Source organism: Fopius arisanus, unplaced genomic scaffold (assembly GCF_000806365.1).
Source record: "Fopius arisanus strain USDA-PBARC FA_bdor unplaced genomic scaffold, ASM80636v1 scaffold00128, whole genome shotgun sequence".
NCBI classification, from domain to species: Eukaryota; Metazoa; Arthropoda; class Insecta; order Hymenoptera; family Braconidae; genus Fopius; species Fopius arisanus.
The window spans coordinates 138,208-157,186 of NW_011887867.1; the positions used below are offsets into that span (position 1 = coordinate 138,208).

Genomic DNA, 18,979 nt, shown 5'->3' on the forward strand with positions numbered 1-18,979 from the left:
ACAAGTTTATTATAAATATTTTGCCGATGGTTGTTAAGGAGGCAGTCTTTAGACCAGAACGAAGAAATTAATGAAATTCAGTTTTCGATGAAACTTTTCATTCAGAATCAGCTTTACTAGGTGAATCACGTACAGTATGTTGCAAACTAAAATAAATTCAATCAGTTTTGGTAAAAATAATGAAAAATTAAAGGTACGACATGAAGACAAGTAATATATTAAATTGTATTAGTAATTCAGCAATATTTAATATCATTTTAGTTCCTTTACACTTTTTTTGCAAAAACCCTTTACATTTTCGCAATATTTTCAAAAAATCATGTTAGAAGCAGTAAAAATTCCAGATATGACTATAAACTAAGTATAAACTAATAAGTTAATAGAGAAATCATATAATAAGTTTCATGTATGCGAGTACTTCAGAGTATTTCCACTCGGAGTAGATCTATACACATGAATATGTGATAAAATTTAATATCACTGACAGATTGATTTCATTTGCTCAACAACAATTCTTCAACTAGTAAATTCCTCAATAAAGGGGGTTTTGGGGCAGAGAACTTCTCCATTTCCCAATTCTATGGACAGACAGATGATCGGCTCATTCCCCGTTAGATTCAACATGGCGACTGCTCCCCCTCCGTCATGATGTGACCCAATTACTCCAAAACGATTTTCATCAACTAATGTGGAATCAATCGATTGGGGTGGAGTAGAGATCATCTATTATTCACCTACAAACGATTCCGCATCAATTGATTAGGCACTTGACTGCCTATCATTGAAATTACAAGAAGTTGGGGACGAACTTCCAGTTGAATATTTAATTATGTAAAAAAAATCATTACAAATCAATTATTATCGATCAAACGCTAATTTTCACCTATCACTGACCTACAAACCACCTGCAAACGATTAACTCGGTCCAAATCATTCATTTATTTAATTACAAAAAGTTGGGGGCTAAATTCTGGTATAAATTTTAATTATTTAAAAAAAATCATTAAAAATCGATTATTATCGATCAAACGTTAATTTTCAGCTATCATTGACCTACAAACCACCTGCAAACGATTCACTTGGTCCAAATAATTTATTTATTTAATTACCAAAAGTTGGAGGCCAAATTCCGGTAAAAATTTTAATTATTTAAAAAAAATCATTAAAAACCGATTATTATCGATCAAACGTTAATTTTCATCTATCATTGACCTGCAAACGATCCTCGATCGTTTGATCGGTCATTAAACATTCTAGGGTTAAATTTAACAAAAAAAAGGTGATAACTTCCGTAGAAATATTTCATTTTTTTGAAAAATTCATTAAAAAAAAACGATGATTGATCAAACAATAATTCTTTTCTATCATAGACCTGCAAAGGACCTTCAAACGATTGGGCATGTGCGGAATAATTAATTATAATAATAAGTTGATAACTTCTCGGAGCTACGAAACGCACATGAAGGAGAAGGCGTTATACAGCGCTACGTACGACGTCTGAAGGTACTTGTCCCCTGTTTTGGTGTCGGCGACATCAAAGCTTGGCAATACCTCCCTGTATCATACCTTATCTCTGCCTTAGTATTGAAGCGCCGCTACTAAAAGGTGGGAGCTGTGAGAAGTAGCAGCATAGGGGAAACACGTCAAAAAAACCTGCGTGGAGGCAAAAGACAAGACCATAGTCGCGCCCATTATCTGAAATCCTTATTCGCTTTTGTCTTTCTACAATTGCGTTTTTATACCCTAATAAATTTCTCCTTTAGTTTGTCCAAGTTACCTCGTTCTCAAATTTTTGTTGCTACTCAATACAGCTGTTACACTACATAAGTGAGTGAAATTTGCCCCAACCACTCATGTTACAAAAAAATTACTATGTGACTAGTGACGTGAAAACATGTCCGCTTCACGATAAAAGTTAATTTTCCTAACATATTTGTTGATATTTAATGAATGTTCGTATTCGAAACCGGAAGGAAACACCTGTAATATTTCCATCATTTGTAAAGTGTTGAAACGTGGTTAATGGTTATTCTGCCATTATTCGAAATAGAGTTTTACTGACAATCATTTCGGTGAATGGCATAGGGTTACCAATGACTGACACAATTTGGAGGTAAGTCTCGATATGTGTCGTAATAAATTTAATTAATTATTCACTCTCACGAGTAATATTTCCACAATTATAGTGCGATAAATGACAATCTATGTTTTGTGAAATTATCACTTGCATCAACTCAATCAACTGTCAATGTTCCTGAAAATTAATATAGATAACACAGTTTCTTTGCCAGTAGACAGTGATCCGAATATTTTCCATAAAACAGCTTTTGGCTGACTAAATTATCATAAATTGTCGTACTTGACAGTCTGGCGACTTTCCGATTTTCCAAACTCAATTTTGGAGTTTAGTCCCTGCTTTGTTATTTCTTTTAATTACATAAGCCTAGACAATGGATCAAAATATTGCAATTGGCTGTGCCTTTTGAGCCCTCTCAATATAGAAACAATTGTTGTAACTCCGATAACATTCTTTCGTTGTTTTTTGCAGAAAAAATAAAAAATATACAATTTGAAAAGAAAAAAATCGAAGGCTACTACGATGAATGTAAGTAATTCGAAACTCATTGAAAAAATTCATTCCACCGATAATGAGTTATTGATCTCTTGTTTTTTCTATTGTTGAAGAATCCATATCGAGCACGGCCAGGCAGACCGCGCGTTGATCCTCTAGCAGTAGCAAATTATGGCACGCAGAATAAGTCAGTGCAGCCTCAAATGCCAGGTGAAATACAGCCTAGAGAAATTTCAACAACAATTCAAAGTAATGTTTTGCAACCTCCTCAATACGCTGAGATTTCAAGCCAACCGAACAAGGCCGGGGACCCTTGGGACTGGGGAAATGACAATCTCGATAACGGAAATGATGCTTGGAATTGGAGTGTAGATCAGACCCATGAGACACATATGCAAGAGCCCGGTGTTTCGAAATATTTAAATTCAGGACAAACAATTCAGACACCTCTTCCGGATAACTATCACAATAATTCAAATGGGAATAACAGACCAGTTCCTCCGCGTCAACAAATATTGTCTTCAGCTGGTGGAAATCTTCCCAGAACTGGAAGTCATGTATCTACACCGAATTTTTCGCAAGACCCGTACTCACGCTATTCGAATTGTGATGAAAAACTACAACAAAGGTTACAATCTCCCTGTACTGTTCCGAGCACACAACTCTCTAGTTGTTCATCAGCACTCAATGCAAATAATGAGCAGGTCCTATGGGGACAAACTATGCATAAGCCATTTTATTCAACATCCTTTGACATGAGTAAAAATACTGGATTTCATTATGCCCAGCAGCATAAGTTGGAAAAAATGAATGAATATGAACGAGATAGTCGAATAGAAAAATATAATTTAACCTCTGAGGAAACGAGCTATAATGAAGTTCAATCTACAGCTGTCTCATCTCCAGCTATCGATTGGCAAAATTCGATTACCGAAGAAAATTCTGTAAGGAAAGTAAATAATCAGTGCGCCCAGGCATCTCAAGAGCCAGATAATTGTCGACTCAACCGTGTAAATAATTTATTAATGCAAAAATCCGAAGACTTAAAGATGATTACTTTAGACGACTCTCCATCTCTTACGTCAAGCAGTCAGAGCCTGTTACCTCCAAATGTCGCTTTCACAGTGATAACACAGCAACTCCCGCAGACAAATCGACAATGGGAGAATGCAAGAGGAGGAATAAGAAACCAATTGCATGAAAATCCACTTCAGGGCGTAAATAAAATTGCTGCTGCAGAGTGGCAACACGGTGGACATCCAATGCATTTTTCCCAACCACAAGTATCCAGAACTACTTTTACCCATGAAGCAGAGGCATCATCACTTCCAGTTTCTAAGCTCAGTGATACTCAGTTACCATTAGTTCCGCCAAGTGCAAAACCTCTTGAAGGCTCATTGATCAATAATTCGGTGAACGAACATAGAAAGGCCAATAATATCGTTGGTATAAATGATTTATCATCGAGTATGAATCAAATAACGATTAACGAGAGCTACAAACTCTCCAATCAGCAGATTGAGACTCAACCCTTACATTTCCAAAATGTTATGCCCGAAAGTCATCGACCTTCCCAGTTGTCTTATTCGGCTGCTCAGTCAGTTGAACAACAGCATAGTACTAATAATAATAGTAAATCTCAACAGGCTACTATTACATCTCCATCTTCATCACAGACCCAAGACTTATCGTTCAATGAATCTTCTCGAATACAGATGATTAGTACGTTAGAAGCCACTTCCAGGGCCAATAAACCGATACCACCAACAAATATTGTTCGGCCAGTTCAAGAACAAGATGTACTACCGCCACAACAAAGAAGTATGCAAAATCAGAATATTGATCGTGGTAATATTTCTGAACATACGAATTATGATCAATGGTATAATAATAGTTCAACCCAAGTGTCTCAACTATCTTCGGCATCTCAAAATGTTTGGAATTCCAGTGTCAGTGAACTACATCTCCCCTTACAAGGAGACTGGACACCACCTCAGGTATCTACTTCAGAACCCTCAATCGATACATGTGCGAGTATCCAACCACCTGCTGAATCCAATTTAATTGCCATTCGAGAGGAAACACGAAGCGAATTTCAAAGATCTGAGGTCGACACTGTGTCTGTGTCTCAACTTTCACATTTTCAGCATCCTTCGATAGAGCAGGAACTACTACCTTCTGAAAGTTATGAATTTGCATCGAATGATCGAAACACTTTTCTTGAGACTGGAGAATTGACCGACTCGCATCATGATCAAGAATGTGTAGCGCCCAATCAGGATGAAGATAATGATGAAGTTCCCAACGATATTCCATTTCTTAGAGAAGTTCCTGGACAATCTAGTAATTCAGAACAGTCCAGGAATGATCCAACTGGACAGGAACAATACATAATACCGACGGCAGGTGAACGTAGGGATATGCCACCTGGTCAAGAATGTCTTGAGAATGATAGATTAATTCGTGATACTGGTCGTGTTGAACCTGATCCCCTAGAACGAAGGAATGATCCATCTGGTAGAGAGAAGTCACTCCCACCTGTGCAGCCTAGGAACCATCCGTCTGGTCAGGAAAGAATAACTCCTATTCAACCGATTCCACAAATTTATTTGGAACCGAATAAGGTCCGCCAAGTTCCAGGTACTGGAACGAATAACATTGACGCTCACTTAGATTTGGTTAATATGGATAATGGAATCAGACGAATTCCTGGAGGAATATCTCCAACAGATGCCACTGTCATTGAATCTCTCAAGTCTGATGGTAGAAATGATAGAGTTGTTACTGGTTCTCAGGAATATTCATCGATTTCCGCGGTTCTGAACATTCAGGAGACTAGAGAAGAAGCTATTGGCGCCTCAACCAAGGAGAAAACGACAATTTCTCCAGCATCCCCCAAACGTCGCGACTCTTATGAGGATGGTGATGATGAAGAGTCGGGCAACTCTCGAGATGAAAGCAGAGAGAGACGAGAACGCAGAGATTTACGCGATTCTAGTCCTTTAGCGCTGGAGAATCGGCGTCGCTATGATAGGAATTATTATGAGCATGACAGAGACAGAGAATTTGACGAAGATTATTATTACGATCGTCGGCGTCCTGATTATGACCGACCTTATAATTCTAGAGAGGATCTAGATCGTAGGGATGCCTCGTACAGAAATGGAGATCGTGGACACAGGGTTGAGGATAATGATGATCCCGGACGGAGAGGGAGAGGCAGAAGTGAAGAAGAAAGGGATAGTAGACCTGTGGGGAAACGAGATGAACTTAGAAATCAGCGAGACAGGTCTGATGACAATAGGCGTAGAGATAGAGAGCGAGACGTAAGAGATTATTATATGAGAGATGGAAGAGACATAAGAGATCCACGAATTCGAGATTTTCCTGATTCCGATCGGAGAAGGCGAAGGTTTGATGAGTATGATCGTGATCACAGAAGGGAGTACTACGACGATCCTTATTCGCGAAGTTCAAGACCCTCAAGCCGATCTTCTTATAATGATCGTGAGAGAGATTATTATCTTAGACCGCGAGATCCATATTATGGCTACAATAATGGATATGCAGGGTATGATTATGGAGTTAATTATAATGCTAACTATTATGCATATCTCGAAAATTTGAGAAGAACAAATCCAGCGGCATACATAGAATGGTATAATAAATATTATCTTAATCATCCTCATCATCAGCAATTACAACCGAAACTCTCACAGACACTGGCCAATTATTCAGAAGATAGGGCTAGTGTGCACTCTGGACAAAGTTCATGCGATGACAGGTAAAAAATTATTTCATTGGTGTATGGTTAGACCCTTCATTATATTTTCTTCTCGAATTATATATTTGAAATTGATTCCTTAATAGTAAATTGCATACCGTGGGGGGATGGGTTATGAAACAGGTATGATTCTGGGGATGAGTTGATGGACAGCGCGCAAAATCTTAATGTATTGAATAAAAATCGACTCCCAAATTTCCGGATTCCGTGTTTTTTTTACTATTTCTGGCCAAAATTATACGGCGGGAATTTTTTCCTATATATTCATTGGTAAAAAATTTTCATCCCGCTCTTATTAAGTAAAATCCTGACTGAACTTGGATTATTCATTGTTTTAAATATGTAAATGTTATATTGCTTTCACTAGAACTGCAAGCGGAAAACTTATGGCAGGCGATATATCGTTGATAGAGGACTCAAGAATCACATCCCGTATGACGCCAACTAAATTCTCAACATCCCATGCTCAAGGTAATTTTTCATACGTAAACATCGACAATTAATAATTATCGATCTATGACATATATATTCTGTGTGACGTAAATGATTGATCTACCCTAGCATTCCGATTTTTTTTCAAATGAGTTTCAAAGTAGATAATGCTAAAAAAATTCTGTTTGATGTGTCAATGCTTGTAAATAATTCTGAAAACGAAGACAAGTGTGGGCACTATAGGCCGTATCATAATTGAAGACTTATTAATAAAGTTTGCAGAGTATGTATTGTAATATTAACGAAAAGAAGAACAAGAATTGGAATTGTTTTCGGATGAGTGTATGGAATTAAGCTCCATGAAATGACAAGAAATATAGCGAAATTAAATCTATGAAATTATTCGCAGGACTCTTCTCCATTGGATCATTAATGTACGTTCATGCAAGTTACCCAACTGAGGGAGAAAGAGCTAAAGTTGACATAGTTAGCATAGACGGCGTACTTCTCCACGATCCTATCGTTCGTGAGCTTCGTAGCTATCCAGGACCTCTAATAAAAGGAGTAACCCACAAGAAGACAATAATTGAATATTGCGAAAGCAAAATAAATAAAGCAGCTGCCAATGACAAAGTCATCGATCGGGCTTCTTATGTACTCCTCTATCAACTAATGATTATGCTTATCCAACAGAATGGAAACGTGGTCGGAGTTGATATTGCAGCTCTTTTGCTACGCAACAAAGAGTCGTACCCTTACGACGCAAACGCAAGTACACAGAGCAAAGAACAGGAATTTACTCAACAGTCGTCAACTGTCTGTCCGAATTCTAGTACTTCTGGAAATGAATCACCAGACGAAACTCATCTTTTCTCGAAACAAATTGAATCACAACAACAATCAAAGCAAACAGTGGAGCAGATAACAAATGAATTCCGAAAGACTTTGCTTAATGGTCTTATTCAAGAAGCTCTAGAATATGCAATGAGTGAAGGATTATGGGGTCACGCGTTGTTCCTAGCTAGCAAATTAGAGAAACGTACTCATGCCACAGTAATGACACGATTTGCAAACAGTTTATCACCTCAAGATCCCCTTCAAACACTTTATCAGCTGCATTCTGGTCGAGTACCCGCCAGTGTCACGTGCATTGCTGACTGTAAATGGGATGACTGGCGGCCCCATCTTGCCATGATAATATCAAACACCTCAGGAAATCCAGAAATTAATCACAGGTCAATTAGCACTATGGGAGACACTCTGGCTGCACGCGGAGACCTTTATGCTGCCCATTTTTGTTACATTCTTGCTGAAATAGATTTTGGAAATTATGGAAAATTAGGAACAAAAATAGTATTGATTGGGGCCAATCATAACAAGCATTATGCGGATTTTGTGACACTCGAAGCAGTTATGTTGACTGAAATTTATGAATATGCAAGAAGTCTCAGTGAGCCTTCATTTATGATAATGGCTCTTCAGACCTTTAAATTCGAGAATGCTCTGAACATGATTGATTATGGATTGGTAGAAAAGGGTCTACTTTATCTCGAGCAAATAGCCATAAACATTGTGAATACTCCTTCTAAATTTAAACCCACCTTTATCGCTGATATCTATAAATTGAGTGAACGATTGAAATTCCATGATCCGGTTTTTAAGGATTCAACCGAGAATGGAGTATCCCTAACTTGGCTCGATAATTTATCAGAACTGGTTATTAAATATGAAACGGGAGAACTTATGAAAGATGGTCCTCACGAAACGCAACTGAATCAAGAACAAATTGAAATGCAACAGAACACACAGCAGAATCAATGGGTTTATTCTTCAAATCCTCCAGAATACGGAAATGCTGCGATCTCAACGATGGAGATATCTTCCGTGGACAGTAATCAAGGGCAATGGCAACCGCTGCTGAACCATGATAATATTCAATATGCTGGAAGCAGTGTAGATAAAAATAATTATCAATCCAATCAACCGCAATTAGTTCCTCAACAACCTCATCAGGGTTATTGGACTCAACAACAGATATATAATCATGAAGAATTCAATGACTGGCAGCTTGAGCAGGGTGATCAGGCTCAGAATCATCAAAGTGAACAGATTGATGTGGATTCCGCCCAACCGAATAATGCATGGAATTATGAGGTGAGTTGTTAATTAATGGGAAATTTCAGTAATCACGAGAACAAAGTTTTTCATGTTGTAATCCCCAACCGGTAATTTCCTAAAATATTTCGTGTTTTTTTTACGCCAATTTACCAAGAGACATTGTTGTAGCACAGCTGTCACTCTATTTAAAATATTATTTTATATTACTCATTGTAAAATCATATTTTTTTTGCGTTGGCATAAGTTTGCAAATCAAGAACAGGGCCTCCAAACGCATTTGTGAAAGTCGTCAATTTAAAACAAGCTGCTCAACATCTTATTTGTGCACACCAGCGCTGTTTAATACTGCAGTGTCCAACAAAAGTCTCTTGGGGATTTCTCAAAATACCACTTTTCTGAGTAAATATGCTCACATAAATTGATTTTCTTGATTATTTATTCATGCTCTCCTACGACGTCAGTCTGAGAAGGAGGAAAAGCCCACAGCACCCGGTGTAAGTAGTCACATTCTTTCGTCGGATTATAATTGCTATGGTGAATGGAAACTCTCAAGTCCATATTGTGTTAGTATCTTACGACGTCGTAAAACATATTGCACAAATAAATCAAGTCCCAATGACTTGTCAGAGCCACTCGAGAATATACAAATGGATCCTCCGTATTTATATCCACTTCATGCTGGCGCTAGTTTAATGACTGGTATGCCAAAGCATTATAAAAAAACTATCAAGTATCCAAAAATTATAGCCTCGTACCCGAAAGTCTTGGATACAAAAGATTTACCAGTGAGTAAATATAAGAGAGTTCATCCAAAGTACACAAAACCACCACCAGCTCATCCTCCAAAGTTTTTGAAATGTAAGCTGAAGGTCAAAGCGCCTGATAATAGTGATAAAGATACTGATCGTGTGAGTTCAACTGGCGTTAATGGAGATGAAGATGGCGAAAACTTAGAAGATAATGAACGGGAAAATTTTATGAATAAATGTCAAATCAAAATGAGAAGGAGTTGGAACCCAACCGATTTAGATATCCAGTTCAATCGATCAACCTTTGACTCATTGATGAAATCTGAAGATTCTAACTATAGATCAAATTATCTTCCAATTAAAATTTATAGTAAAGAGGAAATCCACGACAATCATTCCAAGTGTCAAGACAGAAGTTCGATTGGCAGGGTTGCTGATATGAGAAGAAGAGACATTATTTGTGATACGGTGGACGCGTGGTCTCATAATGTCCAGTCATTGGACTCACGAAACTTGTCCTACAGGCCCATCATTTTTGGAGGCACCTTCGATATCGACGCTCCTTGTCAAAGTGAAAAAAATGATTTATATGAAGGTAGAGGTTGTTCTACTCGTTCGAAGCGAATCTCAAAAACTTTTAATATCGACTGTCCGCTTTAGAATAAATAAAAATCCATCTATTCGTATTTAGAGATTGAGTAAATTGGAATTATTACAGAATGTTTATTTGTATGATATTGGACTGTATTTTCGCAATTGAAAAGAAGTAAAGATAATAATATCGGAAGCAGTGAATCGCAATAAGTTATATTCATCAAACACTTGATTGATGCTTTGTTTAAACAACCATTGATTTTAGGAGGAAAGGGATCGCAGACACTTTATTGTGGTTTAAATTCTTCTTACAAAAATGTATTAAAAAGCTTCTCTCACATCCTCTCATCGTTGTGATAATTCAATGTTAAACGAGATGTAAAATATAAATATTATTTTCCAAAAAGTGGCAATGTAATTGAATATTGTACTAATATTGAGAGAAGATATTAGAGCTAATAAAAAAAAAGATTCTTGATGAATAATCTTCTTGAATTACAAAAGGATTACAATTTATTTGAAAAATCAGTCGTATTTAGGATTTCTATCAAATAATGGCAAGGTTTGCCGTTGCTTGCTGTTATGGCATTGAGTTGTGGAATGAATTTTGAACAATATTAGCATGTTATCAAGCTGCCCTAGTGACAGACGTCCTTAACAGTATGCATAGACAGACTTTGCTGAAATTAATTAACGATGATTATCCGTGTCTTTCATTTTAGCCTCAGCCACGAATATCGATGGGGCCGTCATCGGACAAGCAATATGATCCACTTGAAGAATTAGATGCAATGGAACCATTAAATTCAAAAAAGTCGGTGGAGTGTAAAACAAGTGGAAAACCAAATGAGAAGAAAAACTCTACAGCAAGCAGTGGCTCCTGGTTTGGTGGTTTCTTTAGTAAACTGACCCCTAAACCGAGAAATCAAATGATACTACCAGATGATAGCAATCCAACAGTGAGGATTTTTATTCTACTTTTTCCACTTAACTGAATAATAAGTTTTTCAAATGTGTAGTTTGTTTTTTTTCATTAATTCATGTTTTCTTCCAATTGAAGATTATATGGGATCCCATTGCTAAAAAATGGACGAATAAAGATGAGGGCAACGAGAGTGCCTCTCTAAATCTTGCTCCTCCTCCAAAAGCTACAGACATGTCTTTTCAGCCATCACAAGTGGAATTTCTCAATCACTCCCAACAAGCGCCCAATATATTCAACAGTGAAGAAGCCACAACTCCGAATTCCTCAAAAATGATAGGTGGAAATAATATGTTTAAGCTGCAGAAAGGCAGAGGGATGCGAGCCAACTACATCGATGTAATGAATCCTAATGTAGCTAAAGGAAACATTCCGTCGATTCCTACACCAGCTACTTCGCCACTTGTACCAATGGCTGCCTCATCGCCACAAATGTTCATTCCTGCTTCTGGTAAGAACTCAATTACACTACTTAATGCACAAAAATCATACTATACCACATCAATCTTTTCAGAATAAAAATTTTTATTGTTTCAGTTAACGATCCTAAGGCCCCTTTAAATTTCTTGACACCAATGACAACTTCAATTCCTCCGCAGGAAAATGCTCCTCACGGAGTAAGTTCATAATATATTTTATCATTGCTACTTTTGATGTTTTTCCCCGTCTACATCTACCTTGGATGATTTTTCATTGATATGAATAATATTTTACTTTTATGGTCACGTTTAGTGCCTCTCCATTATTAGTTCATATCTATCTCTATGTTTTTTTTCTATTACTACATATTCTATAATAACCTAATCTAGTAGTTTGGTTTTTTGGTTTGTCTGTATATTTAAGGGTGTCCTACACCCATCTATAGTCAAAATTTACGTTTTTAAATGTTTTTTGGCAAATTATCGATGGAATTAGTTTTTAAAAATATAATGATTTTGCGGTTTTTCATTATTTAATAACTCACGAAGTTTCAAAGTGGTGCAAAAATTTTTCATCGTTTTTTTCTAAACTTAAAAAAAAAATCACAAAACCGTAGAGAAAATGCATGAACATAATGGCACTATTGCAAAACTTCGTGCCTCATCAAATAATGACAAAACGCAAAAACATTGAATTTGTTTATATAAATCCATCCATAATTTGACAAAAAAAGACATGAATTTTGACCATAGACGAGTGAAGAACATCCTTTAACGATTTTATCTGTGTTTTTTTTGCAAACAGATGGACAGCGACAAGGCAGGACCGAAATAACATTTATTGTCACCAGTAAGAAAAAATTCGTTATCAATTCTTTTTTAATCTTCATGTTTTGTATTTCCTCTGATTCATTGGAACTTATTTCTGGTAATGTTTGCTATTTGCTGTTGTCTCTCATTTATTTGGTTCTAGAGTATTAGTATTTCTCTGTGCTCATTTGTTGAGGTATGATTTAAGCCTCGAAATGAGGTTATGTTAATAAACCGTATGAAGTCCATCAAAGTACAAGAAACCTCATTATGATTCTCTGTGGTCATATTTGATAATATATTAATTATATTAATACTAATTCCAATGATGGCAATTCAGCGTCAGTTATGCATTTGGACATTTCTTCGTAGAAATCAGGTCAACAGATTCTGTTAAGTTATGATAGAAAACGGAAAATTCTAAAAGATTTTGGTAAGTTTTTCAGTAAAAAAAATTGTTAGAATGTGTCTCACTGTATGAGAATATGTTAAAACGTGCCAGAATTTTACATATCCAGTCCGAACTGGTCGGAGAACTGTGTGTTTTTGGAACCGGCATGTCAGAGAATGATACACCGTGGAGAGATCTAATTATTCCTTTTACAGTCGATTTTTATTCAATGTATTATCATTTTTAAACCTGTCCATGAATTCGTCTCAAAACCATGCCTGTCCCATAACCCATCCCTCTGTAGTAATTTTCAATCAAAAAGTCAGTAATCATTTTACAAATTTTTATTAAATTTGGTATTTCTCATATGGTTTCCGAGTTTGCTCTCCTCGTGTGCCATTTGATTACGTTTTCGGTAGAATATGTCAGAATATCATGCTTTTTCCCAGAACATGACAATGTCTGACAGATTATATGCTCTATTCTTTAAAAAATTTTTTTTAATAAAAGAGGTGATACTCCAAAAGTGAGTTGCCGAGAGTAAGATTCCAGCCAATTTCATGTGGAAGATTTTTCCTGCATAACCCCATATCTCATTGGCCATTCACCTCAACGGAATCAAATGTTGCACACGTTCAGTCGAGTATGTCATTACGAAAAAAAAATGCAAAAAATGCGTGAAGAATACATTTAATGTAGTGGTTTGCTCTGAAAATCTTTGAAACATAAATAGACATGAAAAAGAGCATCAAGCAAAGTTCTGTATGATGAAAAAAAATAGTTGAAGGAAGAAGTTCTTGGCGCGGAGTAGGACATGGTGAATCAAATTGATGCTATGAAGTTTGACAGAGACGGTACGGTGAAGAAATCCGGGCCAAGAACCTTGACTTTCCTTCAACTATTTTTTTTCATCATATACAACATTTCTTTGATGCTCTCTTTCATTTTTATTTATTTTCCAAAATATTTCAGGGCAAACCACACACAGAAAACACTATACTTAAAATACGGGATTTGAAACGTCATTTACGGAATTTTTGATCACGTATATTACGCGATTGAAAATATAGATTACGCGCTAAAACTACGTAAATTACGCCCAGAGCGAATTTAGAAAATGTGGGAAACAGCACGGAACGGTGAAAAGAATTGAAGACGACAAATTCTAAGAGAAATAAGAAGCTATCCTCCATGGCTTCCGTAAAATTTCTCAAATTTACTAAAATTTGGTCATTTTCACCATTTTTGTAATTTTTAAATATCTTTTGGAAAAATATTGGAAAAAAAGTCACTGAAAGTCATGTTCAGATGACCCAAAATATTCTGAACCATGAAGATTTGATGCTGCCCGAAAAAGTTGTTCTAATATGTGTCGTTCCGTTTGCAATCCCAATCACAGATTTTAGATAATTCAGATGTCATAAGGTACGGGAAAGAGACTATCAATTAAGCGGGTGGGTTGCATAATTTACAACCTAAACCCCTACATTATGAGATCGATCCCGTAAATTATAATTTCGAATTCATAAATTATGTGGATCCATCTTGTGTATTACAAGATTCGACCCTGTAAATTACGGGTTTGAGGTTGTAATTCACGGGATAGGTCTACGTTATTGACGGGTTTGGAACCGTAATTTACGCGATCGGCCTCATAATTGACGACATAACGATCGTAATTTACGGAGCAAAAGCCGTAATTTACGACTTTGTGGGCGTAATTTACGTGGTTATAGTGCATAAATTACGTTTTCAATGTCGTAATGTACCAGATCAGAAATCCCGTAAATTAGGTTTTAACTCTCGTATTTTAAGTATAGCGTTTTCTGTGTGCACTACACAAAACTGGTTCGTCGCGCGTTTTTACAAAAAATTATCAATGTTTTTTTAGCGGATTTCAGAAATTTCTTTTAATTAAAAAGAAAAGTATCGGCGGTACTGGCCGTAGAGTGCTCGATCCCGGGCACCGGAGGTCAAAATTGATAGTGCTCTGTCACAGCTTAACTGCTTAACTTAACTGCTGAGCGGTAGTCATGTCAAAAGGATAACTGTACCAGGTTTTTTTCCTCAAATGAGGTTTTTCCCTCCCTTTGGCGAATGCAATAGAAAGGGTTAAGGGTGGGAAGGGACTACATCGGAAAGACCCGCAAGGGTATACGAGAGGAAAACTTTTAAAAAGAAGCCTTTTTATATTTCATTCTTTGTTTTCTAAAATTGAATTTAGACTCCAATTGGATAGAGTTGAGTTTCCATTTTACATCTTTGAATGTTCGCAACACATTCAATCCCACTGTTGATAATACTCCAATTTCTAGCTTGGGTCCAGTCATCCGGAAATCGAATGACATGCGGGTGGTAAATCATTGAAACGTAAAGTCGCACAGTGGAGGAAATGAGGGCACGTTATCCCAGAGACATGGCGCAAATTCGAAATTTGAATGATACAAAATCCATAGTTGAGGAATCGCGAATTCAATGAAGATGGAAAAGTTTGTTCGTGAGAATGAAGAATATTAAAAAAATATGCTTGTTATTTTATCCCGTAATCTGAATACAAAGGGAACCATCAAAATCTCATGTGGCGAACTCTTTGAATAATATTTCAATCGATCATCTCTTTGCTTGAGTCAAAATTTATTAGATTTACCAAAATTTTGGGGATGAATTAAGCAGTCGTGATCGAACTTTCGATATAACAATAGTATATTATGCAACACGTGCGTAATATATTTTTTGACTCGTGGGAGGTTTGTAACACGAGCCGAAGGCGAGTTTTACAATCCCACGAGTCGAAAAATATATTACGCACACGTTTCATACAAAATTTTATGTCATTGCGCCCGGAATCCGCGATTTAACCGAGCGAAGCGAGGTTAGAATCGCGTGATTACGGGCACCGATGGCATAAAATCGTATTATCGAAAGATTTGGCAATTATTTTTGTATGCTCCTACTTATTACCGGCTGAATGGATTCCAAGATAATTGAATGATCAGTACAATAATATTTTCAAAAATGGTAAATAGGAGATGTTAAGCACGGATCTCGCGTAAATTTCTACTAAAGCATGTGGGTTTTGGAAATCATTCGGCTGAAATATAAATTCAAGTGGATAACTCAAGAACGAAATATTGAATGAATACCTATAAACGCCTGCTGTTTTGAATTCCTGGATGGATCGCCAGTCCAAATACTGAAAGAATTTTAATTGGTTAAATGGTATATTGTGCCTCTAGGGAGAAAATACTTTATTTCCGTGAGGCACACGATATTTTTCAAATTTGTGTATAGATCACAGGGGTGCGTTTTTCCAACTTAAAACTTTTTTTTCACTCGTTAGGGGGCGTGGAATAGCATGAGTTCTGGTGGATTTGGGAACACACAAGCGGTGGATGTTTCAAACTAAAATTCCATCATAACTATGTTAATACCTCTGGATAGAATATAAAATCGATCAATAAACACATAAACAATTAGAGGATACAGGCAATTATAGGAAATTTTAATGGTCAATTAGTTCAACATTGATAGAACAATTGAAGGGTTGTGAGGTTATAAAGTTATTAGTTTAACCGATAGAATTAACTATTTTTCTTCACTGCCAGAAGAAATAAGTCTCCCCACAATGTTTGTATTACTCACAAATTTGGTCCTAGCAATAGCAGCAGAATAAGTTGCGAGCGGAATTTAAGCAAATGAATAAAAAAAAGTTTTAATGAGAAATGGACAGTTTTTTTTTAGAAAAGACATGTTTTTTTTTATTTCAACATCCATTTATGGTGGAATTTGAGTTTGAACCAGACCTGCTGATGGTCCGCGTTCCGTAACGGGGAGAAAAAAAATATATATTTTAAGTTAGAAGGAATCTGAAAAATCCCCACTGGTGGATGGAAGGAGATACGTAGGTTTACCGAGAGTAGTTGAAAATTTTCTGGGTAAATTTCCAAGACATACAAATTGTCACTTATAGCACCATAAGAGCCTCAAAGTTATGAGGTATTTCCCGATAGGTTCGTTGCAAACATATAGAGTCATGAAGTTTTTCAGGAAAAACTTGACTTCTTTGGGGCAGTTGCTAGGCACGAGCCTAGTGTTCTGAAAATTGTGAGTTCGATTCCCCGTTGAATCGAATTTTTAAATAGGCACTTGAAAAATAGCAACCTAGCAATTTTCTGTGGTTTCCCATGTCACTCCTATGTTCTATAGGAGAGTGATTACGGTACAGTGTAGGATCCACAGCCGCATGCATAGGGCGAGATAGGGTCAATTAGCCAGAACAAAAAAAAAAGAAACTTGACTCCTTCATTTGTTTGCCGGAAACCTTGAGGGAAATGCCAGGTAGTTTCGAAGCTCGTGAGGTGTTCGAGGAATTATTTTCTGACCTAAATGTTGGCTAATAGAATTGCCCCATGAGCTGAATCTCACAGTTAAGAACTAACAATTTCACATCTGTCAGTTTTTCATGGGGTTAATTTGGCTGGATAATGATTTGTTTTTTATATAGCAACTACCAGAGGGAATTATCAGAAAATCATCAGTATAATACCATGTAGGCTGTGCACGTCACGTCGAGTGGTGCAATTCTATTGGTCGAAATCAGTCGTCAAAACTTTTTGTGTCTTTAATGATAAGGAATCCGTATAGAAAAAGCTGAAAGGAAATTAACATTTAACATCTAAATATTTACAACTACGGAATAAATTAACCTATTCAGTTCAATTTGAGCTGATTGTAATGAAAAATCTTTACTGGGTGAGGAAAAAATATAATACTATTTATGGTGATTGAATATTTTTTTAATATCCGAAAAAAATTAAAAGTGCTTATGGGGCGTTCCATGCTAAATTAATCACTTTTGAACTCGACTCCTTTCGATCTGGCTAAAAATTTTCCATTCTTTTCTCCTCCATGAGCAGAATACCTTTCCAATTTTTTTATCAAACCCCAAAAAAGCTATTAATTTGTTTTAAACATGTTTTTTTTATTTTCAGATATCCATAATTTCTTTAAAACATGATCCGTTGTGGTACCCTTCTTTCAACATTTTTGTTTTAGAATTAATTAACGAAAAAAATACACTAAAAATTTAAGGTGCTGAACTCGGTTAAATTTTTGCCGTTTTCAAGAGGAATCGTTGACAAAGTTCGTCATTTTTAATTTTTTCAAATTTTTTCTCGAAAAAAAATTCTGTGATTATTTCGGCCAATCCCAAAATGGACCATTTTTTTTAATCTGTTCAATTGATTGAAAATTTTTTTTTCTCAATTTTGCAAATTTGAAAATATTTTTTTGATCAAATTTAAAAAATTAAAATAAAATCGACCCAGTCTGGGATTGGCGGAAATAATAGCAAAATTAGTTGCAGTTTTTTTGAAAAAAAATATAGGAAAATGAAAAATGGCGCACTTAAAAACAATGTTTTTTCTTGGAAAAGGCGAAAATTTTATAGAGTTTAAATTATAAATTTTTTTCGAATTTTCTTTTAAATTGTTTCAAAAATGAAAATTTTGCAAAACAGGTACCAAAAGCTCAAGTTTTGAAAAACTTATGGCCATTTGAAAATAAAAAAAAACAATATAATAAAAAAATTGGGAAAAAGATTTCTCACGAGGTAGAAAGGGATGGGAATTTTTTTGACCCGATCGAAAGGGGTCAAGTTAGAAGGGCGATTTGGCATGGAATACCCCTTATTTTTTTCTACTATCCCTAAATCCTCAGTAGACAATATAAACGCAACTACCAATTATCCAAAGATTACACACACTTTTGAAATTGAAATATAGAGTTTTATTCAGCACGTTTAACTGCATGTTCAAGTTAACGGCTTCTTATAGCAGAGGAGTGTTTAGTCCGCAATCACCAATTTTTTTTTTTCATTAAAAAACCCGATGATTAATATAGTACATGAAAAATTTGTATCCGGGAATTATTGTATTGATGTAAAGATCCAAGAGGGAAATAGGGTACATTAGACAAGAAGAAATCAAATTCAGAGACGTCATTTTCTCGTTGTCATTTACCGTCCATATGACCCTCCTTCTCTTGGGTGATGCACATATGGAGTCAAGCGCACTGAAGTACACGTACTATTTGGAGACGCTACTTGTCCTGCATAATTGCTTGATGAC

General features: G+C 36.1%; 1 protein-coding gene across 1 annotated transcript in view; it reads left to right on the top strand.

The window, feature by feature from the left end:
* The first annotated feature begins 7 nt into the window (after positions 1-7).
* Positions 8-18,979, top strand: part of Sec16 (Secretory 16) — a 106,145-nt gene continuing 87,173 nt past the window's right edge. Inside the window, exons 1-13 of the mRNA XM_011313753.1 lie at positions 8-193; positions 1,043-1,132; positions 1,371-1,503; positions 1,583-2,113; positions 2,549-2,605; positions 2,686-6,356; positions 6,724-6,827; positions 7,198-8,942; positions 9,368-9,400; positions 10,972-11,208; positions 11,310-11,682; positions 11,769-11,848; positions 12,456-12,500. Of these exons, the coding sequence (XP_011312055.1) occupies positions 2,600-2,605; positions 2,686-6,356; positions 6,724-6,827; positions 7,198-8,942; positions 9,368-9,400; positions 10,972-11,208; positions 11,310-11,682; positions 11,769-11,848; positions 12,456-12,485 (6,279 nt within the window). The 5' untranslated portion in view covers positions 8-193; positions 1,043-1,132; positions 1,371-1,503; positions 1,583-2,113; positions 2,549-2,599 and the 3' untranslated portion in view covers positions 12,486-12,500. The remainder of the gene's footprint in view (positions 194-1,042; positions 1,133-1,370; positions 1,504-1,582; positions 2,114-2,548; positions 2,606-2,685; positions 6,357-6,723; positions 6,828-7,197; positions 8,943-9,367; positions 9,401-10,971; positions 11,209-11,309; positions 11,683-11,768; positions 11,849-12,455; positions 12,501-18,979) is intronic.